Source organism: Lachancea thermotolerans (assembly GCF_000142805.1).
Source record: "Lachancea thermotolerans CBS 6340 chromosome E complete sequence".
Taxonomy (NCBI): domain Eukaryota; kingdom Fungi; phylum Ascomycota; class Saccharomycetes; order Saccharomycetales; family Saccharomycetaceae; genus Lachancea; species Lachancea thermotolerans.
In genome coordinates this window covers 258992-285472 of record NC_013081.1, presented here as the reverse complement: position 1 = coordinate 285472, position 26481 = coordinate 258992, and the positions used below count along the sequence as shown (strand labels likewise).

The 26481-nt window shown below is 45.5% G+C and overlaps 13 protein-coding genes across 13 annotated transcripts; 7 read left to right on the top strand and 6 right to left on the bottom strand.

Annotated features, from left to right (window-relative positions):
• Positions 1–93: 93 nt before the first annotated feature.
• KLTH0E03146g (KLTH0E03146p) lies at positions 94–1602 on the bottom strand (the record flags this gene model as incomplete). The annotated part of the gene is made up of 1 exon (XM_002553576.1): positions 94–1602. The coding sequence occupies one exon, from the start codon at positions 1600–1602 to the stop codon at positions 94–96; it is 1509 nt and encodes a 502-aa protein (XP_002553622.1).
• Positions 1603–2416: 814 nt separating this feature from the next.
• SDD4 (Sdd4p) lies at positions 2417–5062 on the top strand (the record flags this gene model as incomplete). The annotated part of the gene is made up of 1 exon (XM_002553575.1): positions 2417–5062. One exon carries the CDS (start codon positions 2417–2419, stop codon positions 5060–5062), a length of 2646 nt encoding a protein of 881 aa, XP_002553621.1.
• Positions 5063–5304: 242 nt separating this feature from the next.
• On the bottom strand, positions 5305–6552 carry KLTH0E03102g (KLTH0E03102p; the record flags this gene model as incomplete). Its single annotated transcript, XM_002553574.1, has 1 exon — positions 5305–6552. The coding sequence occupies one exon, from the start codon at positions 6550–6552 to the stop codon at positions 5305–5307; it is 1248 nt and encodes a 415-aa protein (XP_002553620.1).
• Positions 6553–7009: 457 nt separating this feature from the next.
• Positions 7010–8086, top strand: KLTH0E03080g (alpha/beta hydrolase; the record flags this gene model as incomplete). Its single annotated transcript, XM_002553573.1, has 1 exon — positions 7010–8086. One exon carries the CDS (start codon positions 7010–7012, stop codon positions 8084–8086), a length of 1077 nt encoding a protein of 358 aa, XP_002553619.1.
• Positions 8087–8842: 756 nt separating this feature from the next.
• On the top strand, positions 8843–12505 carry MSN5 (karyopherin MSN5; the record flags this gene model as incomplete). The annotated part of the gene is made up of 1 exon (XM_002553572.1): positions 8843–12505. One exon carries the CDS (start codon positions 8843–8845, stop codon positions 12503–12505), a length of 3663 nt encoding a protein of 1220 aa, XP_002553618.1.
• Positions 12506–12746: 241 nt separating this feature from the next.
• MRX8 (translation initiation/elongation factor MRX8) lies at positions 12747–13808 on the top strand (the record flags this gene model as incomplete). The annotated part of the gene is made up of 1 exon (XM_002553571.1): positions 12747–13808. One exon carries the CDS (start codon positions 12747–12749, stop codon positions 13806–13808), a length of 1062 nt encoding a protein of 353 aa, XP_002553617.1.
• Positions 13809–13929: 121 nt separating this feature from the next.
• GAR1 (H/ACA snoRNP pseudouridylase subunit GAR1) lies at positions 13930–14565 on the bottom strand (the record flags this gene model as incomplete). Its single annotated transcript, XM_002553570.1, has 1 exon — positions 13930–14565. The coding sequence occupies one exon, from the start codon at positions 14563–14565 to the stop codon at positions 13930–13932; it is 636 nt and encodes a 211-aa protein (XP_002553616.1).
• Positions 14566–15273: 708 nt separating this feature from the next.
• KLTH0E02992g (KLTH0E02992p) lies at positions 15274–18375 on the top strand (the record flags this gene model as incomplete). The annotated part of the gene is made up of 1 exon (XM_002553569.1): positions 15274–18375. One exon carries the CDS (start codon positions 15274–15276, stop codon positions 18373–18375), a length of 3102 nt encoding a protein of 1033 aa, XP_002553615.1.
• A 1402-nt stretch (positions 18376–19777) lies between these two features.
• On the top strand, positions 19778–20653 carry MRPS28 (mitochondrial 37S ribosomal protein uS15m; the record flags this gene model as incomplete). The annotated part of the gene is made up of 1 exon (XM_002553568.1): positions 19778–20653. One exon carries the CDS (start codon positions 19778–19780, stop codon positions 20651–20653), a length of 876 nt encoding a protein of 291 aa, XP_002553614.1.
• Positions 20654–20797: 144 nt separating this feature from the next.
• On the bottom strand, positions 20798–22267 carry KLTH0E02948g (homoserine O-acetyltransferase family protein; the record flags this gene model as incomplete). Its single annotated transcript, XM_002553567.1, has 1 exon — positions 20798–22267. One exon carries the CDS (start codon positions 22265–22267, stop codon positions 20798–20800), a length of 1470 nt encoding a protein of 489 aa, XP_002553613.1.
• A 266-nt stretch (positions 22268–22533) lies between these two features.
• Positions 22534–24615, bottom strand: KLTH0E02926g (uncharacterized protein; the record flags this gene model as incomplete). The annotated part of the gene is made up of 1 exon (XM_002553566.1): positions 22534–24615. One exon carries the CDS (start codon positions 24613–24615, stop codon positions 22534–22536), a length of 2082 nt encoding a protein of 693 aa, XP_002553612.1.
• Positions 24616–24800: 185 nt separating this feature from the next.
• On the bottom strand, positions 24801–25598 carry YNG2 (histone acetyltransferase YNG2; the record flags this gene model as incomplete). The annotated part of the gene is made up of 1 exon (XM_002553565.1): positions 24801–25598. One exon carries the CDS (start codon positions 25596–25598, stop codon positions 24801–24803), a length of 798 nt encoding a protein of 265 aa, XP_002553611.1.
• A 313-nt stretch (positions 25599–25911) lies between these two features.
• KLTH0E02882g (DUF4112 domain-containing protein) lies at positions 25912–26478 on the top strand (the record flags this gene model as incomplete). The annotated part of the gene is made up of 1 exon (XM_002553564.1): positions 25912–26478. The coding sequence occupies one exon, from the start codon at positions 25912–25914 to the stop codon at positions 26476–26478; it is 567 nt and encodes a 188-aa protein (XP_002553610.1).
• Positions 26479–26481: the final 3 nt, after the last annotated feature.

Sequence of the window (26481 nt, the reverse complement as noted above, 5' to 3'; positions counted from 1 at the left end):
ATGCTGCTAAAAAGTCGGGACTTACATATTTCAATCTTGTCGATAAAATCATTAAAGGGAGAAAAGATATATAAAAGTAAGTCACCTAGAAAATCAGTACATCCATCTGTAATTTGGGTTAGAGGGTCCTTCAGCCAATTCAGATGTGGGAACGTCTTTGTATGTTAGTTTAATACCTTGACGCTTATTTCTACGGTGATTATCGAATATCATGTAGCACAAAATACCTGCAACCAATAAAATTGCGGCACCACCGAATCCTGCAGTGATACCCAGAGCTGGGAGATATTTTGGTGCATCTTTTGGTCTAAAAATATTTGTTGAAATCAAACCAGCAGCGTTGGCAAGTGGAACCCCAACAGCAGAGATGACAACGCGGCGATTCTCATTAGGGGTGTTGTTGTTGTACCAGGTCGACGTCAATACAGAGGAGACCGAAGAACCCGTGGTCATTAAGAAACAGCTAAAATATGCTGCGCCTAAATGCGATTTAGTGTCAACACAACCGAAGACGACAAATCCAATCAACGTCACAGAGACACCGATCATGATAAAAACCGATCTGATGCGGGCATAGTCTGAAGAAAAGGAGAGAATAATAAGGGCGATTGCACCCCAAACATTGGGAGCAACCGTATAAAGATTAGTCTGAACAGTTCCCTTCCCTAGGGATTGGACGATCTGTGGGAACCAATTATTGATGGAGTTCAGAGGCACACCGATCAGAATTTCTTGGACCATCCAGGCGATGGCTATGGGATGCTTGAAAACCTTGACAGCATCAGTAAATGAGATCCTCTCCTCAGACTTTGCTGAGGAATCTACCTCGATCCTCCACTTTGCGCATTCTTTTTCATCTCCCGTCAAGAAATGAGACTTCTCGGGACTTCTGGGTAGGTATAAAAAGGCAACAACTGCAAAGGTAACCGTCAGAGAGCCCTCAATCAAAAACAAAATCTGCCACCCCTTCAACTTACTGTTTTTTATTTGAAAAACACCGAAAGATAACAGTCCTGAGAAGGCGTTTGCAATGTTGGCGGCCGCGTAGAAGATAGATAATCTCCTGGCAAGCTCGTGACGACGGTAAAATGTACTCAAATAGTAGATAATTCCTGAAAAAAAGGCGGACTCACATATACCCAAAAACCATCTTGCGGCCATGAGCGAACCGTAATTGAAAGCTGTTGCAGACAGGAGTGAGATAGAACCAAAGATGAACATCAAAATAGGAATAACGTTTGCCGCATTATACTTTTTAATGACAAGTGAGAGTGGGAAAGCAAAAAGAACAAAAGGAATGTAAAATATGGATAGCATATTATTCCATTGTTGCCCTTCGATACTGAGATCTTTATCAATATGATCGGTCTTGGCATTTGAAATATTTCCCTTATCAAGTGCATTGAACAAGTACATGACGGCAATCATGGGTAGAATTCTCACATCAAATTTCCAACAAACGCTTTTCTCAAGGGAAGCATCGAAGAGCACGTTATGCTCGCTCGAAAATGTCTCTCTTTCCGAGATACTACCTCTTAAACATGCGCTTCCCTTAACATCCAGTGGTGTTTCCTCGTAGTTCTCCTGAAGCTTTACAGACATGTCTTCGGAGGTGCTAGAGTTGATGAATCAAACCTCTTGATAGTAAATCAAGCGAGTAATTATGAAGTGAAGACAGTTGCCCATAATGTCAAGGAAAACAGCTCTCTCTTATACACCTCAATACCCATAGTGGCGGTCTGATGCCCGACCGCTTTAGCCTTCTTGGCGTGTTTCATAGCGAGTGATAAATTTCTGGAGATTCCTCACCTTCCTTATTAACCGATCCTCCACCAAGCTACAAGATTCAAGCTAAATCAAAAAAACTGAGCAACTGGGTCCCCCACTATTGTCAACACACTATCTTATCTTTCAACAGCCCCCACCCCCCTTCACTTCAAAAAAAATGCAAAAGTGAAGTCTTCTACTGTATGCTGTAAAAACCATATCATCCTCTTTGATTCTAGTCTGGTCCTGTGCGTGTTGCAATGACGGGGCGTGCAGCAACCAACCTCATTCTAATATTGTTACATAGCTACTTTTTTCAAAGATAGAACGCAAGGGCATCATTGTTCATCCTACCTCAATTCTTCGCTTGAAGGTGTGAGAAATGTGTGACTTGCGGAGTAGCTTTTCAGCATTAGCCCTTTGTCTTTCAATTTTTCGGATTGTTTGTCCGTTGAAGATCAATCAGTCATTTTTTCTTCGATAGCGCTCTAATTTGTTAACCGCATTATCCTTTTTTTTAGCCCTTTCGACTGCATTCAGATGCTTCTTTGATAAGGTCCGGCGAAGAATGAGATGTGAACACCTTCAACCGAAAAAGCCTCTGCAAGGTAGCTATAAACCTAGCTAATTGACCTTAAAAGCATAGGAAATGACTGAAAAGAAGAGAAAAAGAGGGTCTGGACCGTTTTACTGTCCCTTCCCTGGTTGCTTCAAGTCCTTTTCAAGGTCAGATCATTTAGGCAGGCACAGGGCGAATCACTCTTCTCAAAAATTCAAGTGTGAATGGCCTGCATGCGAGAGGGAGTTTTCAAGACTAGACGTTAAAAAGAAGCACTTCGCCCGCCATCTGAAAAACAGTAATGAAGGTTTCGACAGAACTTCATTTCTGTATGACAATGAACGGAATCCTAACACTGATGACAAAAATGATAAGCTAGACTTGACAATAATGCAGGGATCTTCGTCAGAGCAGAAAATGAATGGGAAAAAGCCTCGAGGTTCTTCCATACTACCTCCGAAATCCAACGGGGTTGGAAGTGTTTTGGAAAACACAGATACAACACATACTGAATCGAACGCTAGTAGCGGACCTGTAACAGGAAACAAGAAGATCTCTCCCGAGGAATTAGAGGAGAATTTGGCGTTCACAAACGATTCGGCTGGCGAAGGCGGAGTGGTCGATAATTTTTCGAGCACTCCGACACATTCTGAAAGTTTAGGACTACCTACAACCTTGAAGAATCAAAAAAACTGCTCAACATACATTCCGCAAACTAATGAAGCATTCCAGGAAGTGGAAGGCTCGAACCTGCCGGGCTTTTTCAAACCTCCAGGTATGGGTTCCTCCTCCACTTTTCAAGGAATACAATGGCTACTAGGACACTCTCCAAAAACTACATCTGCTACTGGGAGGCATTCAAATCATCCTGAAAATGGCGCTTTTCACGGTCATTACGAAAGTCCATTGGAATTGTCTTCGTTGAGCGTACTGGAAGAGATATTCTCTTTCAGTCCTGAATTTCCAAACGCGGAAAGCCAAACAAGTGTTGATGATGAGATGCTTATCGAAATGGCCAAGTGTATACCGTCTGTGAAAAATCATCCTGACTTCGTTGCGCAGAAGTTGGAATGGTTTCTCGAGGTCTATTGGCTTCTATATCATAGTCAGTATCCTATTCTCCATCGACCTTCATTTTCTGCTCACGATACCCCACCTTTGTTATTGACAAGCATGATAATGATGGGCGCGTCGCTGTCAAAAAGGACAATAGAAGCTGTTCACATTCAGTTAGTAGATCCAGATGGGCTCTCCGGTATGATAGCCGGTCCACTCCGTTGGTTAATATTTTCCAGCGAGCAAGCAAAACCTCCTTGCAAATCATGGGTAATACAAAGTTTGATTATCCTGGAGACATATGAAATAACGAGTTCTTCCAGGTGCTTGCATGAAAGAGCTTGTATCTATAACGGAGCCAAGGTTCAGCTTTTGCGAAGAAGTCCCATATTGGGTGGTGATCCACTGAAGGAAGTTGGTTCAGACACCAGTAGATCTCAGAATTTATGGAGCACTTGGATTGAGAGTGAATCAATGAAGAGAGTAGCTTTAATGTCTTTCTACATCGATAGCGTTCATGCAATCATCTTCGGACACCCTTTGAACCTATTAGCCAACCAAATCAAACTTTCACTTCCGTGCCCCGACGATCTGTGGGAGTACAATAACATTGATAGAAATAAAGCTCCATTATCTGTTGCACAAACTCCTCTATTTTGTGATGCAATTAAGAAGCTATTGCAAAGAGAGGAAATAGAAGTAGGACCGTTTAGTATGCAAATCCTACTAGCTGGTTTGATAAACCTGTTTCTTCAAATCGAGCAGAACCTTTCCCAGTGGTCCAGTTTTGGATGGAAGTCAATTCAAGATAGTTGGAGGAGCACGATTTGTTCAGCGATAGACTTTTGGAAAACTCAAATACCTTCAAAGAACTGCTGCTCAACGTTTTCAAGCGTCTATCATCTTAACTGTACCTCAGCGGTTAATCGTCCTTTACCACCTTTGCTGAGTTCCGAAGATACACGCTGCAGCTGTCCTATTTACCATGCTGCTCAAATAAGTACGAGAATGACACACTATGACTATATCGTTTTTGCAGGTGCTCCAGGGAGAATGAATGTCGCAATTTTGGATGAAGACTACGAGGTGGTTGAGCAAAGAATAGGAAAGTGGGCTGAATCTCAGGTAGGACGCTTATGTGTCATTAATTCCCTTATTTTACTGTGCGAGGTTTTACTGTCCCCAGAAAACTCCCTGGAAGCGGTAAGCTATCTATATGAACCTGACAAAGATCCATTTCTATATCGGCCAAATATTGTTGTATCAGCAGTACTTTCGCTCTGGGCGTACGCATACTATGTGCTTGGCTCTGAATCGTCATTCAGATCCGCCAACTCCACTTTCCAGATACAGGAAGGTTGCACCCCGGCAATGGAAGATGCTCCAACATATTTGAGTAGAATAAGAGGCGAACTTAAAAGTTTGACTGATAAACCTTTTTACACATTGAATCAGATGGATACAAGCGAATATTCCGATACGATAACGGTGTACGCTCAGGAACTTCCAAACGTTAAAAACTTAAATTATATGGTTGGCCTGTTAACCTCCTTAAGGAATGGTTATAACAAATGCCAATGGCAAGTTGGTAGAGAATATGCAAAATTACTCGATAACTGCATTCAGCGAAGTCTTGGAAGTGAGAATGTCTTTTGCCAGGATATGTATGACGTCAAATAGTTAATGTTTCCACTACCTATAGTATCTTTATCATGTTAATCAACTGTTCTAGAAAAGGTGTTCTTGCAATCAATCAGTTTTTCAAAGCTGGTTTCAGAAGGTAGCAAGAAGACTTTCGTCCTTTACTTTTCTCCTTCTGTGAGGGTATCTCTTTTGTGATATCAAGTTTTCACAAAACAAGCAGAAGCAGAAGCATACATTCTAAGCTTACGATAAATTCAGCTTAGATCAGACTATTCTTATTACCACCCCCTCCATGGCACCCAAATATCAACGACAGAGTCTCCGTTGTCAATAATGAAATACCATGGATAGGACGCAGCAGTGATGCAGCTATGCTGAGGAATAATTTGAACCTTCGTGCCTAGCGGGATCATCGCGGTTTCTCTCTCCTTTAATGGAGTCAAAATACCATGCTCTTGGCTTAGTCTTCCAACAATCCAGTTTTCGTATTCTTCTGGACAGGACAATCTTCCATAGCCAGGTAGCGGCCCAAACTCCCTTGCTAGAGCAATCACTCCGGCATTGACTAGTTGCTCACCGGGGGCTTTTAATCCTCTTCCGGGATAGGAAGAAACAACTTCAGCTAGTACTTTGCATGAAACTTGTTTTGAATTAATACAGTTTGTACTTATTTGTTGGAGGTCGCAAAAAGGATAATTCCCTGCATGGAGCTCAAGTCTCCCATATAATTTCCCCAAACTTGATACTTTAAGCATCTCAGAAGCATGCGCTGTTGGTGTTGCTCCAACTGAAAGCTGAAGCTTCAAAGAAGGATCTACCTCCAACGCCTTTTTGCAGGCGGCGTTGCCACTTGTAATCTCATTCAGCAAATAAGACTTTGCTTGTTCTTCTGTTGAAGAAGCATACGAGTGCCCGGCATGACAGTAAAATCCGTAAAGAGAAACGTAGTCTTTCAACGGCGACTTCAATAGGTCGCACAATGTTTCTTTGAGTGTAAAGTCATCCGAAAACCCAGCGCGGTCAGTACCCATATTAATCTTTATAAATACGGACCATTTTTTCTGAAAGGTGAAGGATTCACTGAATTCAGAGAGAACTTGCAGTTGTTCCCTATTGTCTAACATTAAACGCAAGTTGGGAACGCGCTCACTTAAGGCTGCTAGTTCTGAGAGTCGGCTCTTTACCACTGGCAAGCTGAATAGCACATCGTTTATAAGACCTTTCTCTATTAAAGGAAGCAAGCCCCAGGCCTCCATAAGGGTGGACACGACAATTTTATCCGTTCTCCTTTCGTCAGAACCCAACTGTAGGAGCGTACCCTCGACCGTCTTATGAGTCTTGACATGAGCACGAAAGTCTGCATGAAGATGCTCCGCATTCATTAGCATTTTCTCACAATTTTTTTTGAACACGGATCTGTCAACTACTAGCGAGGGCGTTGGAAGGTCTGACAAGTCCTTACCATAATAGGCACTAAGCAATTCTTGCTTGCTCGACCTTGAAGTGAACTGGTAAGGATATGACATGGTTTTTTTGCTTTGGAAACAACCTTTAGTCGGTTGGAAATAACCCTCGAAAACAAAAATTGCTCTTCTAAATTCCGGCGTATACTTTCAAATGCTGGATTTTATAGAGTTCTCATTATCATTGCGCAGTGTGATTTATTCTAATTTCGCATCCGAGTATCCACGCTGCCAATGTATTCCAACTCCCCCACCCCCACCAGATTAGGTAATCATACGCTATTTCCATAACTATCTTTTAACCCCTATAAACGTTTGTGATAAATCTATATCTCTTATCAGAGATTTTCTTCTGTGGGGGGAGCGATAATCGAAGACGACACAACTGTAAACTGTGTCAAACCTTCGAACTTCACGATATTAATAGGGACTCATATCAACTTTATGAAGGCAGCTACTAAATGAATTGTATTTGAATCGGGGCATATTGTCGAGGAAAGGAAACGGCGGTCACTAGGTTATGTCTATCTACCGTACTGTTCTTAATGACGACTACAGCTGGCCAGGGCCTCTCAGCCAGCTGCCATTAAAAATCGATCCTTCTATGATAGAGAAACTTGATCCGGAATATGTCGAATTTTTCAATGAAGTCTTGTGTGAAAGACCAGATATTCTGGAGACTCACAAATATCCAGTCGCCCAAACCAAAGCAGGGGGAAATGTAATTCCTGGGCAATCACCACCCAAGGAAATGGCAAAAATATACGAGATTGAGATCCCAAGAAAATACACTTCTGCAGACACGTCAATTCCTGCCAGAGTGTTTGTACCAAAGGGCAACAAGCCGGCTTCAGGCTGGCCTTGCACCATTTGGTACCATGGAGGTGGCTGGGTGCTCGGAAGCATCAGCACAGAAAACTCTTACTGTACGCATTTAGCCGATCTTGCGAAGTGTGTTGTTATTACGGTTGATTATAGATTGGCGCCAGAGTTTCCTTTCCCAGCGTGTGTTGACGATGCATTTGAAGCTCTCCTTTTTGTAATGGAAAATGCTGCAAAACTGGATGTTGATAACACCAAAGTTTGTCCAGCTGGCTCATCGGCTGGAGGGAACCTAGCTGCCGTCATGACACACAAGTATGCTTCTTCTGAACTTTCAGGAGGGTTACCACCACTTAAATTTCAGATGATGGTCGTTCCGGTGACTGACAACACGGCTACCGGGGAGACTCAGCTTTCATGGAAGGAAAACGAAAAAACGCCCCAATTGCCTGCGACAAAAATGCTTTGGTACAGGAAAATTTACTTGCCGGAGGCAGGGCACACTTTGAGTCATCCAGAGTCGAGTCCTTTATTTCACAAAGGAGACAGCTTCCGGAACGTACCTCCGGCTTTTATAGCAGCTGCTGAATGCGATGTTCTAAGATCGGAGGCCGAGGCTTATCACGCAAAGCTTAGAGAGCATGGAATTGAAAGCAAACTTGTTATATACAGAGGGGTTCCCCATACTGCCATGGTAATGGACAACAGACTGAGCCAGGGTGCAAAGCTTGTGAGAGACACGATTCTCAGCATAAGGGACGCGTTATACTCTTAGGCGGTTACGGAAAGCCCGAAAATCTCGTCTTGTCGAGAGCACTTGACATCACGGAAGTTTCTTGTGATAAGGTGCGCCCTAAATCAGCTAGCCAATTTTTGCAGAGGTGAAATTAGTGTTAGATAAATACTTGCAATTATTGCATTTCCATGACAAACTAAAATCGCCGTTGAATGCCATACTTATGAGAGAAGTTGTTACGGTGCGTATATGGCCTGCATCTTTGTCGCGGGCACCTGCTGGTTGACGATCGCCTTCACACGTGACCAACATGGCGACTTCGACTCCTTTCGGTTATGCGAGGGCAGAATTGTTTACGAGCATGCCACGCATAAAGCGGTAGTCTTCGCCAGCAAATAAATACTGGAGAAGATCCACAAATCCAGCGACAACTCCGGCTTGTTTTTATTGATTACTGAATTCGAATATATTTGTGTATGATGATTAAAGGCGACGAATCCAAATACGAACACAGACAATAGGTTTGGAAAACATACAAGAAAGAACCAAGGCTGATTCAATCGACACGACAACATATACATATCCTAAACAAGCCACTAGCCCACGCTGCCACCATCAATGTGTGGAGCTCTTTCGTAGAAAGGTAGTGATTTGCCAAAGTTAGCGAGTCTTTCAACGTATAGAGTTACTTGGTTCGCTAGATTCGTCCCCAGTGCTGGTGAGAACTAAAGGGCAATTAATTGGTTTAGCCACAAGTCCTAGTGGAATTAAGTTGGAAAGAATCTCTAGCAAATCATGGACGAGAATGGCGCTTCACAGGTAGTAGGCGCCTTGGAGGCTATTTACTCGCCGAAGTCAGATAATGCGCGACGCCTGGAAGCACAGAAGTTCCTAGACGAAGTGAAGATGCACGAGGAGTCGCCACTTTGGGGGTATGAGATCGCTCTCAACAATCCCGGGAACTCAATTCTGAAGCACTATGGTCTAGGTTTATTGGCTTTCGCAATTAAGCGGCGCTGGGCTGATTATGACCAGAATAGGAGGATTGCTTTGAGAAAATGGGTCGTCGAGCTAAATTACAGAGTTCAGGAAAGCGATCCACGATACATCAAGGAAAAGCTGGCGTTTCTATGGGTCGAAGTTGCCAAGTGCGTCTGGGGCGAGGCCCTCAAAGACGACGATCCTACTGACCAACAATTAGAGGAGTCGTGGGTTGGCATGGACAATGATCTTTCCGCGCTGTGGCAGCTGAGCGAGGCCTCGCGGGAGCTGACGCTTATTATATTCAGAACCTTATTCGAAGATGTGTTTCTTGTCGAGGACCTCACTGTTCTAAAGCGGATTTCGGTCATCCAACCCTTATGCGTGATGGTAATCAGCCCCATGGATGTTTTCACAGCACGCTATCGATTCACGGACAAATGGACCCTGTTCAAGAGCAATGGCAATGGCTGGTTCGAACATTGGGTTTCTGAGCTGCGCGCTGCTTTAACAGTGGGAAACAGTGTCTACGTGGTCAGGCTCCTTGAAACGCTCAAGACATGTCTTAACTGGCCCTTGAGCGAGATCATGATTCGCAACGATGTTTGCGGTCTTTTATTGGAGTGTCTCCTGAGCAATATTCCCAAAGCTCAGTCTATGGCCCTCGATTCTTTGCATATCCTCCTAACCCGTCCGTACAACGACGAATCGCATTACCAAACTGTCATTAACAGAGTTTTCAGCAGTATGGACCTCCTGGATAAGGTCTATGACAATTTACAGTTTGATCCCAACGAAATTGACGAACAAAAATACCCTATTGTCAAAAAGTTCGTTGACATGGTGAGCTGCCTCTACACCTGTGTTTTTAAGACAGACGAGGACGAAGCCACGATACAGAAGTATCTAAGGCTCGTGCTAAGAACTACATTCAATCCTAGCTTGATTGTAAGTGGATTAACTCTTGACTTGTGGTGCTCATGTCTGCGAAACGATGATTTTCTACCTGCACTCGAGGGATCCATAATACCAGAGCTTTTACAATTCTCCGCAGATGCTTTGATTTATTATGAGCAGATTGAGAATCATGTTTCTAAGAAATTTGCTGACATCGACTTTCAATCCAAATCTGAATTCCAGTCGTTTTGTTCAACTTATAGAAAGAGGATTAGGGACATTATACGTTTGATCTCTTGTGTTCAGTTAGACTTTGCTTATGACTGGCTAAATGCAAGATTGAATTCGTACTTTAGCTCTCCCTTCGGGCAGCAAGTTTTGAGCTCCCAGTTTCTGGACCACAAAACGGAACCTTACTTGAGCTCATTATCTCAGCTAATGGTAGTCGAATGCTTTATCAACGGATGCATACGATGGAAGATATGGTTTCCGGACACGTCCTCTTACAATACCAAACTCAATGAAATTTTAGTGAAGATTGAGACCCTTTCAGATCAGCTCATCGCACTCAATTTGAAGGAGCCACTACTTTTAAAAAAACAGATACAAAATTTCGCTTTATTCCTAACCATGCTAAAGGATAATGTCCTTTTGAAGCTGCTAGAAAAGATTATAACTAGCGCGACTCTTGATTATCCGAACGTGGACTTGGATGAGAAGAATGAGCACTCGGATGCTGTGAGAGATTTGAGATATGCATGCGGCATAGAGTTGAACAGAATGGCTATTTTGATGCCCGACTCTTTGGGAAAGATATATGACGATCTTCAGAATGTTGTTGCAGGTATAATGCCCAAGCTTTCCTACCATGAGAAAATTTCATTCAAATCCTTCCTACTTACTATTGTTCTTAAGTCGTCTCTTGGTGAAAAAGAGGAAAGGTTCACCCTGATAGTCGATCCAGAGTTGAGTGCATGGTCCGATAAGAGTACCGTGGTTGGACTGACAGACTTACCGTGGTTTATGGAACGATTGGGAATTGTCCAGATTTCTGAATATTTCCAGAAGAGGGGCATTAGCGAAAATGTTGATCTGCTGTCAATACCAATCGATGAAGAAGGCAAACAGCTGAAGACACAACTTTCGAAGCGTTGGCAAACACTGTTTCCCGTACGCGCTACGAGGATGTTTGTACACTATTCCATGCAAAGTATTAAAAATGATGAGGAGTTCGAGGTGCTACAAGCTCTTTGGAAACCCCGAGTTATTCCAATACTTCCCTATATTATGCGACTCTTATACCAGTTACAATCCTACCACGATCCAGAAAACTGGAGAGATCTGCCCGTGATTGTCCAATCCTTTGTTAAGTGTTCAACTATCGAGCGCTTCTGGGAAGCGGGCGCTTCCAACAAATCCAAAGATGAATTTATCGATGAGCATATGAAGGCCATGCAGACACTTAGAGATTTTGCCGACTCAGTAGGGCATATAGTGAGATACACCCGTGAGTATGTCCTGCTGGTTATAAGCGCTATATCTAGTCTGGGCAGCGTCTTTTACGAAATTGAAGAACTTCCTCAGATGTTGATGGATTCAATTGCCATTTACAAGCCTGCTACGGGAGAAATAAGCCCGGGAGTCTCAACTCATGGCTGGAAACACATTATAAACGTAGCAATTCGTCCGCTGCTCAAAAACTGTCCACCGCGGTCTGCCAAAAAATTCATGACCACATTTTTGCCCAAGTTGTTCGATACACTGGACGCACTTTTGTGCAAAAAGTGGTCAGTCTACATGAATGACATTGACGTCAACCCGTCCCCAAGGGATGACGACGAAATGACTGAAGAGATATTGGAGGAAAATCTTTTGAGACAACTTACGACAGTTGTTGTTAGACTATTGATTGACTGTGTTGGGCAAGTGGGAACGAATTCACAAGCCTCAAAAATGAAGCTCAATTCTCATCAAATCGAGATGCGAAAAATTATATTTGGCAACAGTGAGGTAATGGCGTCTTTTCTAAAGCTGTTAAATCATTTGATGTCGTTCAGAGACAGCAAATGTTCATTTAATTCTATACTTGTGATGAAAAGTTGCTTGGTGGACACCCTGATCAAAAACGAAAGTGTTGATCAGTTCTTCACTACGGAAATCATGCCAAACCTTTTGCTTAACGTTTTGACTCAAAACGCTTTCAAGGATTCGTTGTACGAGGGATTATACGTGTTTACCGTCATATTCCTGACCCTTTGCAAGGAATACAAAAGTTCTATTCAGTACCTCTGCCAGCTGTCCAACGGATTTGATGTTGAAAGCCTTTATGAAAGCGTCAGAAGCGTTGAAAACTACAAAAGTCAGCGTGCATTGATGGTGGAATTCATCGATTGGATCAAGACCGTGAACGGCAACAACATGGAGGACCAAGACGATGATGACAAGAGGAGACAGGAAAAGAGACAGATTCTACTAGAGCGAGCTAACGAAAGGCTTATCAAGAAGAATAAGGAACAGAAAGACATTTTGGATGACCCCAATACCGAAGACGGGGCTTTCGGAAGCTTATTTACAAGCTGAGACAACGTCATTAACTCTGTGAAGCTTCAATCCTTCACTGAGGTCATTATTCGTTCAGATCTCCTTAGATTCATCTGCCTTCGAAAACGCATCACCAGTTCCATGTATCATCGTTTTGACAGTCGCTGAACCAAACGGATATGGTGTCTGAATAACCCATATCTGATTCTGGCAAATTGGTTTGTAAATATTTTATATAGTTGAAGTTCAAGATATTAGATCTTCAAGAAGATCAATAGTAATGTTGAAAGTTCATCGAGTAAGTCAGCTCTTGAGGGGCTACAGGATTAAAGCTGGCACCAGAAATACGGCAAACACTCAGTGGCGAAACAAAAACTTAGAAAACAATGATACCGACTCCAACCCCAACAAAAGTAGTTTAGATGGCGGGGAACAGCAGATAAGCAGAGATATTAAAGATAGAGGTGCTTTCATTACAGCCCTCCACGAAAAGTATAATTCAGACTACAAAAGGCCAAGCAAGTCAGACTTGTCCTCTGTGAACCATTTTTTCAATTCTGCGAGGGTACGTTACGAGTGGAGTGCATCGACATTTTTGGACATTCCAGGTGAAAGGTTGAAGCAAGAAGCTGAGAAGAATGTGCTCACTCAAGCATCACACGAGGTCGAGATTGGGCCAACCTCTGATGATACAAAAGGAGACAAGCGTATAAAAAAGCGCTTTGGTAAAACTGATGGGATCCCTTTCGAATTACTGAATGGTTTACCTGAGGTGGCGTTTCTCGGCAGGTGTAATGCCGGGAAATCGACACTTCTCAACAACATAACTACTCAGTTCTCTCATGTTAAGCTCAATGAGTACGCAAAGGCTTCTAAAAAGGCTGGGTTTACGAAGACCGTCAATTGTTTTAACATTGGTGGACGATTCAGGATAATTGACACCCCAGGCTATGGCGGCAAGAGCACACAAGAGCAGGGTGATGTTACAATGAGGTACCTCAGAGAGAGACAAGAACTCAAACGATGCTTCCTGCTGGTGTCGGCGGAGCAAGGGTTTGCAACTACGGACTCTCAAGTGGTGGACTTCTTGACAAAATTCGGCATCCCTTTTGAAGTTATCTTCACAAAGATGGATAAGATTAAAGATGTATCACAACTGGAAAATGTTATAGAAGACAGCGGGGTGCTTGAATTGCCCACATTACCTCAAATGATCTTTTTGAATTCGGAGACGAACAAAAGATATCCGAAACGATACGGCATAGACGCGTTGCGAAGCTTGATATTGGAGAGCTGTGGGCTTGAACCAAACGCGAAGCCGTCTAAGACAAGAGAAAAATGAGTCCGCATTTCCCTCTCTTCTATCGCGTGTCTCAATTTCTTCATTCTCTTTCTATTACATAAAAGCGCTCGGCAAGATATTATACAGTGAATTCAACCTGAAGAGGAAAAGATGCAAGGTTTTAAAATCTTCCGCCACGGCCACCACCACGGCTGAAGCCACCACGGCCACCGCCACGGCTGAAACCGCCACGGCTTCCACCACGAGGACCACCAAATCCACCACGGCTGCCACCACGGCCACCGCCGAATCCGCCGCGGCTACCGCCACGGCTGAAACCACCGCGGGCACCGCCACGGCCACCACGGCCGCCAGGAGCACCTGGTGCTCTCTTCTTCTTAGGTTTAGGTGGGCCTGCAACCTTTGGCTTAGGCAGGAACCTCTCAATGGGCAGCAACTTGTCTGGCGCAATGTAGAACTTGTCGCCGTCCTTGAAGCTGGTAGCCTGAACACCCTCGGAACACTTGATGGTGAAAAACACTTCGTTCAGAGGACCTAGGATCTCGTCCACTTTTCCGACCTGGGTTTTGTTTTGCAGGTAGATGGGAGCGTTAAAGTATGGGATTTTAGTGTTGATCGAGCGACAGACGATCTCGTCTTCGCAAGGATGCAAAAAGCTCCCCATCTCCAACACAGAGTCTGGGGGACCCTGCTGCATGGGTCTGCCACCGAAGCCGCCACGGCCGCCGCGACCGCCAAAGCCACCACGGCCGCCGAAGCCGCCACGGCCACCTCTGTTTCCGCCTCTAAAACTCATAACAATGTTCCTTGATTATCCTCACTTGAACAGGCCGCTAATAACAATGATTCGGCACTAGCTAACACGAGTCGGCGAGATGATTTGAAAGGCTAGTCTGTTTCTAGGATGTCTTTCACTTCCACGAGCTAGCTCATCGAGACAGGAAGAGATGGGCAAGAAAATTTTTTTGATGAGATTTTTCAAAAAAAGGAACGATCACAGCTGCCATCAAAAAAAAGGGCGTTTAGAAGACTGAGACAGTGCCGTCAATACGCACTCCAGCCCAAAGCAAGAGAGCATAGTTTGTCTCTATACGCCTCGCCTTCACAGCGCGTCCCAATGGAAATTTTATAATTAATTTCGGGCGTCTTTTCGTATGTGATGACAAATACATTAGGCTCAGTAATGCAGTATGTATGGGCCTGGTGTTCTCACTGATATTCTCAGTGTACCATCTCTAAACTATGCATGCCCCTACTCGCCCTGTGGGCTATGAACTGCCTCTTCGGACTTCAAACGTATCAAGCGATTTGCACCATATGTCACAGTTTTGGCATTTAGATGCTAACAGGCTGTGAGGCAACTTCAATTCGCCCCTGAATACGCTTGTCTATGTACTGTCAGCTTATCCTTCCCGCCAGCGTTGGCTTTACCGCTTTACAAATTGTTCGTATATAGCGATTATTATTACGCCAAATTCGCTGCAGGCGCAACGGGCAACTCAGCATGTTGAATGAGTCGCTCATGGACGTGTTTGGCATCCTAAATGACCGTTCTGGTCCCACCGATGAAGCTCGAGTGTATAAACAGCTCTGGGAGCTATTGAAACGCGATCCTACGTCTATTCATGCGCTCTTGAGCCATGAGTTCATGAACAGGCCGATTGAAGAGCTCGCGGGTTGTGTCGCGCAGGAGTGTCTTGAGAAGCGTCTTGTCTGCCTGTGCGTTCTCGATTTCAGACTACGCTCTGGTTGTGTGCTTCCTAGTCCATCTGATGCCTTGAGCTCGATATTTAGCACCGTATCCATGGTTCAGGCGGACCCACAGGCTACCAACGCTTGCTTTCGCATTTTGAGCACTGTTCTTGCATTCGCGGAGAGCACACAGACAGTGGGCCTGCGACAATGTGACGTGGACTGCATTAGCAGTGAGCATTTGGTGAGCGAGAACGCGGCAGTACTAATGGACTATGTTTACCTGGCACTGACACATCCCTGGATCAGCGAAAGCGAGGCTCAGCAATGGCTAAGCGAGCTTTATAGATCTGGTGTTTTTTGGTGGCTGCGACAGAAACTACAGAGCACTGCAAAACTGGATTTCCTGGAAACGCTCTTTGAAGACACTATGAAGCGGGCGTACAACTCTTTTATCCAGACAATGCAAACATTTTTACGTGCTCAAGGCATCGCAAAGGAGTGGCAGTTTTGCGGTGCATCCAAATTTTCCGAGCTATTCGACCCAATGGTCCTCAAAAATTGTGTCGAGGATGCCCTCGCCGCTCTTAAGATACAACCTAGAACCCGTGATGCAGGGACCGCACCTCGGCTTCTGGCTCACCTCTCAAAGCGTCCCATACAATCCCGCGATTTTTGGCAAGGGATTATGTTAGATAGGCCCGCACTGGATCTGATGTGGATCAGCCCATCTCGCGATATGTTTACGCACGCTTCCAAGACATATATGCACGAGTTTGCCAAACTTCAGTGTGATATCAAGAACTTCATACTAAGGATTAACTCTCGGTATTCCATCTCTCATGGAAAATTGACTGGAAATAGCAAGTACGCTACGTCTGCTTATGAGCTTGGTCAGGATCCTGTGACAAAGTCGTGGTTTATCAAAGTTGCCAAGACTTTTGCGCCCGAAGCTCAAGTTGAAAAATGGGGGAATATACAAGGGAAACGCCTGTGTCTGTCCAGGCTTGATGGCGCGTTCTTCGTGGTGCAGGTCGCCAGTGTTCACAAGGTTGGTGACATGCTTCAGCTGTTCATAGGAACTGAAAATGTTTCTGGCCTCCAAAACTGTCAACTTCTTAGCGTATTGAGCACCGAGCTGGAATTTCAAGTCAAAGCAGTTGATGACCTGTTAAAGTTTAACCTCGAAAATGAAAGGTTACAGGCTATGACGCCAATGACCAACTTGGTCCGAAGCTCATGCCCATCAAAGACCGTTATTCTCTCTAATTTGTTCAGCGATGAGCAGCAGATAAAGAACTTCTTACACGAAAATACTGAAAGTGTTAAGCAAAAGCCAAGTAAGAGACGCTTAGTTCCCGTGAAGGAGGCAATATCTCTAGATTTGGAGAAGGGAAAATGGGCAATTGAGAAAGCAGTAAAAAATTCACCCAAACATGACTTTACACTAGAGCAAATTGAATCTGTAATTCACGGCGTGTGCGAAAGCGCATCATGTGTCAACGGTGATGTTGGAACCGGAAAAGCGACAATAATCGCTGCAATAATCGACAACTTGCATCTTAACTCCTTTTACAAACGCTTCCCCCAAATGTGCTCCAGATTCCTTATCGTTTGCGACACGGACGAAACATGTCAAAAAATTGCCAGCTACTTGAGCATCATCCAACCACAATCTGTTGTGCATTATTCGAATGATACGAGTAGCCTTATTGAAAAAAAGAAGAAGGGTGTTAAGGAAGCTCTATCCAGAGTCCAGGAAATAGCAAGCATTTTGCGGATCCCGGGCGACCATTCTTCGAGTGTTCCAGCGGCACTCTCATTTTTGCAGCACTTCCTCGAGCCTATGCTCCATGATTATCGCGCAAGCATCAAAACTAACGATGAGATTTCTAAACGTGCTTTCCCTCTTCTAGAAGACGGGGTCTTGACATCACCGAGTAGCGAAATGGCCGAACGTATTATTGAAACCTCTTATCAGGTAGCAGTAATGTACGATCAACTTCAGAAATGGCAGTTCCTATTTTTGAATGGTGACTTAGAAAAAACTTTGACAGAAGCGTGCGACTTGCTGCTCATTTCCAAAGACCGCTTCCAGAAGTGCCTCGTCGATAAAAAGCTCAGCTTCAACTCCTTTGAAAGTTTAGTCATATGCAACGCCGACTTCTTCGAACCGTCAGAAATATGGAGAGCGCTTAGCCTCAACACTCACTGGCAAAGGACCATTTTCTCCGGCGATTTTACTAACTCACCTCTACCTTATGTTGCTCGTCAGCTTTTCTCATCAAAGTCACTTCAATTTAGGTTGACAACTTCTTACAACACCAACCGTGAAGTTCTAAGGATTCGATTCCCCTATGAGGAACAACCCGATCCTGTACCAGTTCTGTATTCACCAGTGCAAGTCATCAAGACACCCGGGAAGATTGTCAACAACATAAACTGGGATGAGGCGGAGTATTGCGTGTTACTGTATGCATATCTTCGCCTTGCCGGCTACCCCGCGAAGGTGATCAGTATCATAGCTCTCAATCCTTACCAGAAGTACGCAATTGACACGGAACTCGAAGACTGGCTGCAGTTAGAACCCTCGCACAAAGATATAAAAAAGCCCAGCTCCATAAGTTCTCTCGAAAACAATCGCTCCCACAGGAATGATATAGTCATAATCTCAACGGCCGGAATTCAGCCAAATGTGCCCTTTCTTTCGCGCTACGCGAGAAGAGGACTTCTGGTGTTAAGTGCAGCAGGCGACGATCTTCAGATTGTGGCCGGCGAGTCCTTCCCATCAGTAAAATCTGACAAACGTGAAGCCAGGAGAATCCAGAACCTGGATCAACTCAAAGGCTTGGTTGACAGCCTTCTCTGCTCCAAGAGACCTCGGAAGCAATCACGAAAAACACACAATGAGTGACTTGTTGCTATTTCTAGCTGGAAACGCTTGCATATCATCTGGCTAACGGGCAAGGTTGCCGTTTTTAGTTTTTGTTATTGCGCAAGATAGAAAGCGCTAAGCGTATCGCAGAAAGTACCGTACTACTTCCTCGCCATAGGGAGCTAGTTATAATGCTGTGAACGCGGAGCTTTTCTTCATGGTTGGGTTGATAGCAATTGCGTGAGCTAATTAACCCATCCAGGATCGACTGAATAAGTTCTAGGGCACTTTTCAAGTTGAAAAAATCTGTACGCATAACCAGAGTTCAGCATGTCTCCCCAACATGCTTTTGTGACTTGGCTTTGCAGCTGTAGCTCAAGAGCGTCTTTCAGTTCTACCACAGTGGTTTTTTTCGAATAGAGATCAGAGGGCACGAGTGAATTAGGTTATCAAGGCAAGTGGGTGAGTGAGCGATGGAAGGACTTAGTGTTCTCGTTTCATTTGCCCAAAAAGACGCCAGCTTCGTACCTTCAGAGAACTTACTTGGTTTTTCGTTAACATTGTTTTTGCCAAAGTACCGTTTGCCGAGGGTTCCAACAGTTCTGGTTGAGGCTTGCTCTTCCAACACTATCGAAATATTCTAGCAGAGTTTACAAGACGCCGTAAGATGGTCAAAAAAGCTTAATCGGTTGCAGTAACGCAGCTCCTAAAAACGGAACTTCGAGCCACATTTCTCAGAGCTGATGTCGCTAATGAACAGAACGCCGCATGCAAAAACACGGTTGTTGTGCTTATGAGTTTTCTAAAGCTGCCGCAAATACTTGGACATTGACGCTGCGTGCAACTTCAGTTTATGAACCCAGAGTCCTCTCGGCGCACCTTGATAAGGTCTCCGACATCTATTTCAGCAAAAATTGGAGCTATTCCTTACAGTGGCTCATGAATTTTGGAACTTGAAGGGACCCAGGCTCTTTTTGTGCGTGGACGACTCACTACGATACCTCTCAACAAACAGCAGCAAGTATTCACTGTCTGTATTTGTCACAAATATTGAGGTCGGGCCGTAAGCCGACCTGGACACTCGAATCGTTAGCAATCAATTGAGAATGCAACTCCTTCTGAAGCCCTCTCTCGTTCGCGACCTCGTGCATTTTTCAAAAAATTGTGATTATGCGAGTAACGCAGATTGGAAGTCTAATAGCTACAAGAAAACTGTACTATAATTTTTGGACGAGGAGCTCGACTGAAGGAAAGATCACCTTGCTTTTTGAGCAGTGAATTGCATGCTCAAGTAGCTCGCTAGTCAAGTTGGGCATTGCCCATTAATATCACTTTATACTAAATAGTTTCATCCAAGATATAAAAAATTTTGGAAACATCACCAATCCGGTTTAGTGTCTAGAGGGATAGAGGGATCAAGTTAAGCAAGCTTTCTTTGTTCATGAAATTGCCACTCGCTGGGCTCCAAAGGCAATGGGTGATACCCCAGGTTGCTCAGGTTAGGATGTTTGCGAGCTCCAGGCCGTGTGGCGGCCACAAGGCTGTAAAGTTCTTGAAAGCACAAAGAAAAAGACAAGTGAATCAGGCTAAGCAGTTGAAGCTCAAAACGGCTTTGGACACTATTGATCCTGTATTCGGGCGTAGTAGTACTCCTTTTATTGTACGTGTTATGGCCGAAATGAAGGAGCCCAAAGTTTTGGCGCAGGGCTACGAAAACCAAGAGGTCGAGAAGCTGCTAGCAGCGGTTGAAGCCGCCAAGCGGGAGCAAATTGAACTGTCTGGTTTCAACAATGCATCATTGGTTCCAGGGGCGAGTGAAAATGATCCTGAAGGACTAGCAAGCAAGAGGGAGTCCATTATGAGAATATTGAGCATGAGAAATGCTAGCAATAAGGATGCGATGAAGCTGGTAGTGCGCCAGGCTAGGGAAGAATTTCAGAGGTTTGAGGGGGACACGGGTTCTAGCGAAGTTCAGGCTGCCATAATGACGGTCCGTATTCAGAATTTGGCTAAGCACATCCAGGAAAACAAGAACGACCATAAAAACACAAGAATACTCAGAATGCTTGTTCAGCAAAGGCAAAATATCTTGAGATACTTGAAAAGAGATAAACCAGAAAGGTACTTCTGGACTATACAAAAACTCGGGCTGAGTGACAACGCAGTTGTGAGTGAGTTCAACATGGATAGGCGTTACATGCAGGACTACAAGTTCTTTGGTGATCGTATCCTCATCAAGGATTCTAAGAAGGTGGCAGACCAGAAACGTCGTGACTTGCGCAAACAGAAGAGATCTGCAAGGAGAGCACAGCTCTGAGGAATTTGCGAAAAACATGCAACTGAAACCCGCTATAAGTACACTTGTATATAAAACTCAAAACTAAAATGTATTTCCGGACTCGGCCTTGAATGAATTAATTGTCTTTTGTTTCCTTCACTAACCTTCACGAAACTCATGCGTTTAATCGAAACTTTTCATGAGGAATTTCCCAATGCTTCCGCCAACGTGTTCCAAATCTAATAAAAACGTGTCATGTCCGTAAAGAGACTGGGACTCATCGAGCTCAACGTGCTCAACTTCAGGCCCGCCACCTAATAAGTCAACTATTTCCCTTTGTTGCCAATAAGGGAACAACCCATCGGATTTGACGCCGATTACCAACACATTTTTGCCGCGGATTGACTCCATGCCGACCCTGAGATCCTCGCGAGCTTCCTCCACGGTAGTGGTTCTTCTTCTCTTGACGGGTTCATATGGCTCGTCGCTAAGCCTAGCTGTCAGATTTCCGACCTGTTGATGTCTGTGCTGTTCAAAAGCCTCTTTCCTTCTCCGCTGGCTCCGCTCTTGGTGGCTCTGTGATAAGTCAAATAAATCCATTGTTTTTGAAAGGTACAGAAAGGAATTTGGGTCATATTCCAAAGAAAACTTCTCTCCCTGGTGGTCGAGATAGGTTTCGATTAAGAAGTCTGGGCACAGCACCGGTGTTCTCTCGTCATCCAGTCGCTCAGTGCCAAACCTAGATTCCCATTCAGGGCCTGATCTATAGGTGACAGTCGCGATTTCTCTAGCCAGCTTCATACCGACGTGAGGAAGGATTTTGTTGGGTTCTGCCTCAGTAGGATAGTAGAACCCTCGTGACCAATGAGGGTCAGCCATTAAGACTTGCCTTTGGGCATGCCTCATAGCAATGCTCGATGGATGTGATCTAGCACAAGCAGACACTGTTACCACCTTTTCAACAGCCTCTGGGAATTGCTGCGCATACGCCAATGACTGCATTCCACCCATGGAAGAACCTACAGAGGCATATAGTTTATCAATTCCCAAACACTCTTTAACTAGTTCTTGTTGACCTCTTATTATATCCTGGACACTTAACATGGGGAATCGAGTGGCATACGGGGCGCCATCTGCTGGGTCAGGGGATGAGGGCCCGGTGGAACCATAGCACCCTCCCAGGATGTTAGTGCAAATGACGAACAATTTGTCAGTATCCAAAACAGGGTTTCCAGGGCCGATGAATTTCTCCCACCAGCCTGGCTGAAGATTGCTTTCAGAAGACTTGGCATGAGAAGATGCGCTCAAACCGGTATGGACAAGCACAGCGTTTGACCTATCTGAGTTGAGAGTACCCCAGGTTTCGTATGCTATTTGAAAGTTTGGTAGAACACCGCCGTAGTCTAAGAACAACGGGCTATTAGATTTGAAGATTTGAAAACCAGATCGTACCTTACCGTACACTGGTTCGTTATTTGGAGACGACGTCAAGTCGGTGCTAGAGCATGAAATCGTGTTCTTCTTTAGCTGAGCAGATCTCTCTTCCATTTTATCGAGACATGGAAACTGCATTGCGGGGTTCGAAGACCTCGAACAACGCGGTAGCGATCTATGGAGTCCTCGGATCAACGAGGGATAAGTCTTGAGCAGCATTTCACTTCACGTTGACAATGTCCTACACTCCACCAGCCCGGGCTATCGAGCGATGTGACAATATTCCAAGGTCTTTGTAATGAATAGTTGAGCCTTTATTTCCCTTCTATTGCATATACAATTTTGGAGCCACAGTTCTGTCAACATCATGTGATTAAGAGAGACATATCGCTCTGAGAGATGACGCGCGGAAGAACGCCGTTGAAGGCGGCGCTTAAGTTGTCTGAGAGCATACCTCAGAGAGTTTCCCGTCCAGGTCTCTTAATCTATCTGACCGGGAGCAAGCCTGTAGTCTCAGAAGGTTCGGAGTCCGAGTCGCTATATTCGAATTCTTCATCGGATTCTTCATCATCAGCTTCTTTAAGCATTTCTGCGCGCTCTAAGATCTTCTCCCAGTTAGGGGATAGCACGAGGTATGCCTCGGTTACTCCTATTAGGAACATACCTGTTCCAATCCCAATCCAAAGGCCATAGAGCTTCAGGTTAAAAGTCCAACCCAGTAACACACCTAAGGGAATTGCCACTAAGTAGTATACTACTAGGTTTATGATGCTTCCAATAGCCTGCATGCCCTGGCCACGCAGACAGGAGCCAGCGATTGCGTTCAACGAGTCAAATATCTCAATAAATGCCACCAAGGGTAAAAGCTTCGTGATCTGCTTAACAACTAGCTCGTCATTGGAGAAAACATGTGCAATAACCTTCCTCCCAGTCATGAGTACGGTGAAGTTGAAAATCCCTACAAGAAACGAGCACGAAATTCCCAATTCTGAGGCGATGCGGGCACAGTCAGGCCTCTTTGCACCGATAAAGTTTGCAATTCTAGTGGAAGATGAGATACCCACGGCGAATGGGATCATGTACATAAGCGCGGCAGTTGTTGAAACCGCTGACTGTGCAGCCAGATATGTTGTTCCAAAGTAGGAACTGAAAAGCGTCAATATCTCATATGAAAGGTCTTCTGCTTCCAGCATTATAATGCCGGGAATGGCAAGGTGTGACAAGTCCTTCCAATGAGTAAAAGCCTTTTTGTTGAAGCCGCCCCAGCATTTTCTTCCGTTAACAAATATAATGTAGAGTAACATGAGCGTCAGCATCAGCCAGAAGTTCAAAACCATAGCAATTGGGGCTCCGATGTAGCCTAGCCCTATCCTCGAATTCCATACTAACGTGTAGCTTGTTACAACATTAAGAGGCGCGCAGATCAATAAAACGTAGATGCCAGCATCAAAAATGCCTTGCGCTTGTAGAAAGCGCTTGAGGTTCTCAAAAATAATGTAAGCAGGGGCCCCGAGCGTGGCTATTTTGAGAAACTTGGAGGTAAGGGCCACAAGAGCTTTGTCAGGCACCACGAACCCAAGGAAGAACTCGGAGAAGTGCCACATGAAACCAAAGGGGATAAAAACCACCATTGAGAACGCAATGCACCTTTGCAGGTGAATACCAACTCCGCGGTAATTTCCAGCTCCAAAGGCTTGTGGACATAGCGTATCAAGACTGGTGGATATTCCTTCAAACACTGCCAGGGTAATATTGGTGGTCATGGACGCCAAAGAAACGGCCGCCAGTTCATTTTTGCCGAGATGGCCGACGGTCAAGGAGCACACAAGAGGGAAAATCTGCTCCAACAGGAAGGTGAGGATCAGCGGGAACGCATACGAGGCAAGCATCTTTGCCTCTGACTCGTAGGAAACAGACTCATGACTGTAGTCCTCTTCATCCTGCGTAGATTCGTACACGTTGGGGACTGATCCACGGCTCGTGACTGGGACGAAAGAAGGACTTCTCTGCCTTTTGCGCACGTCGTAGATCAACTGCTGTCGCACACGCTTCATGAAGTCGTCGTATTCGAGAACTTCTTCCTGATGCTGCTCCTCGTCGTTGCCGTAGTATGGGTGACTATACATATTGCGCGGCTCATGATGTGGGGCCTCTTCTTCTTCTTCGTCGTCGCTAGCGTGCACGGACGAGTACCGGCGCTCGTGCTCTTCTAGAATCCAATCCACCTCGGGCTGCAAGTCCGGCGTCTCACTGACCCTTGACGGCAACGAGACCGTGCGGCTCAGCTCCCCACCATCTTCGGAGTGCCGTTCGTCTTCCTCATCAACCGCATCTAGGGGGGTTTCGCGTGCGACAGTACTGCCGAAGTCTTCCCCAAGTGACCGGAAGCTCTGCTGGTCCGGCCCGTACCTTCTCCTCGTGCGTGTGTACTTTCTAACCAGCGGGTTGCGCTTGCTAGGTTTCAGGAAACCTAGCGAAATCCTTCTGTGGTTGTTTCCGATACCTATACCATTTGTGAGAAGTTTTGGGTGAACTTGCGCCAAGCTCTTGCTAAACATCGTAGCCATTGCAACAGGATCAAAGGCCTGTGGCTGTTGTTTTGGTTTCCGATGAGCCAGTTGTGTATCCCATGATGTACAAGAGATCTCCAAGGCTAATAAATCACCCACAACGTTATTAACCTAAACAACATCAATCGTAATTCGTTAACTAGACATAGCTATGTAGTCTCTTTCGTACTGCGCTTCTCATGCTAGGCTTTGCGCTTCTTCAGCCGAGTGTTAGCGAGCTCTTGCCGGCAGTCAGGGCAGTACCAAGCGCCTTTCGGAGGCTCCTTAAGGTTCACGCACGTGTAGTGAAACCACTCGTATTTGCAGTTCGGCCCGTCGCATGCCACCATCTCGCCGTAGGATACACTCTGGCAAAAGCAGTAGAGCTGCTTGTCGTCTTCCTCCGCCTGGTTGTAGCCCGAGAACAGGTCGTCGTTGTAGTCCTGGAGGTCGAAGTTCGCATCGGATCCGCCGCCTGGCGTGGAGTCCTTCTGCCGCGGTACTGGCGTGCTGTCAGCACGGCGCTTCCGCTTGGGCGCTACCACTGCAGCTGTGGGCGTGGCCTTGCGGCGGCGCTCGCCTGACATCACAGAGCTTTCGCGTGAGTTGTCGCCGCCGGACTCAGTCTCTTTGTCTTCCTCCGCGGGTGCCAGCAGGTTATCCCCCTCCAGCACACGTATGGTCTTCTCCAGCTTGCTCAAATGTTTGCTGACCAAAAACAACGCCGTATTGGCCAACACGCACTTGCCTCGCTGCGACTCCACACAGTCCTGCAACTCGCGCTCTATCTTCTGCGATAGCTCGCCCTCTCGCGGGTTCTCCGTGCCCGATCCATGCTGCTTCACGAACTTCTGGACCTGTGCGTCCCGCTGTACGTATTTCTTTCGCTGCTCATACACCCTAAGGTCCGCGTTCTTAATCTCATCCAAAATGTACCGAAATTCGGCCTGCAAATTCGACACATCATGTGTAGTCTGCTCTAAGGCAGAACTAGGGTCCATAGTTGATGCTTTCGCTGGCTTGTTCGCTCTTGCGGCTGGCTTCTCCACTTATTTTACCACCGGCGATGAGACAGGAGCTCTATGATGAATTTTTCGCCTACAGAGCAAACATATAAGGTAGCAACCCATATGACAACCAAATTTAGCATATAAAAGGGCCCTGAATCGCGGGGCTGAGAACTTCTCTGCGCTGGGTTGTGAAGTTTTTAGAACGAGAACTGGGCTTTGGAAAGTATCCGTGAGAGCTGTTCAAGAATCGTTAATTGGCGAGAAAGTCAGAGCCAAGAAGTTATAGCTATACAAATATTGCGAGATGAACCCCTTATTGTTTCCGCTGAAATACGTCGCGAAGAAGGTTTTTGGGGAGGTTGAAATCGGTGGCAAGGCCGAGGATCCGTTTTTTGAGGAGGTTGAGTTCCAGAAGCGGTCATTCTGGTCGGGAAGCACCAAGATAGTCAAAAAAAGGCGCGACAAGAGCGTGCCCGAGTTCGTGCCCGAGGCTGACTCCAAAATCCTGCGCCGCGTGCGCAAGCGGGCCTATCGCCTTGACATGAAGTTCCACTTGTGCGGAGTACGGTTTGGATGGATCGGAGTAATCGGGCTTCTGCCCGTGATTGGCGACCTGTTCGTGTTGTGGCTGTCGCTGCAGGTGTACCGCGAGGCATCGAAGATCTCGGGCGGGCTCCCTCCTGCAGAAGCGGCGAGGATGATTACCAACATCTGCGTGGACTTCGGCCTCGGCCTGGTGCCCATAGTGGGTGACTTCGTGAGTGTCGCATATAAGGCGAACTCGCGAAACGTCTTGGTCCTGGAAAAATATCTCACACACAAGTACAACAGGGTCCGGGTCCCTGCGCCGGCCGCTACTCAACGTATATAATTT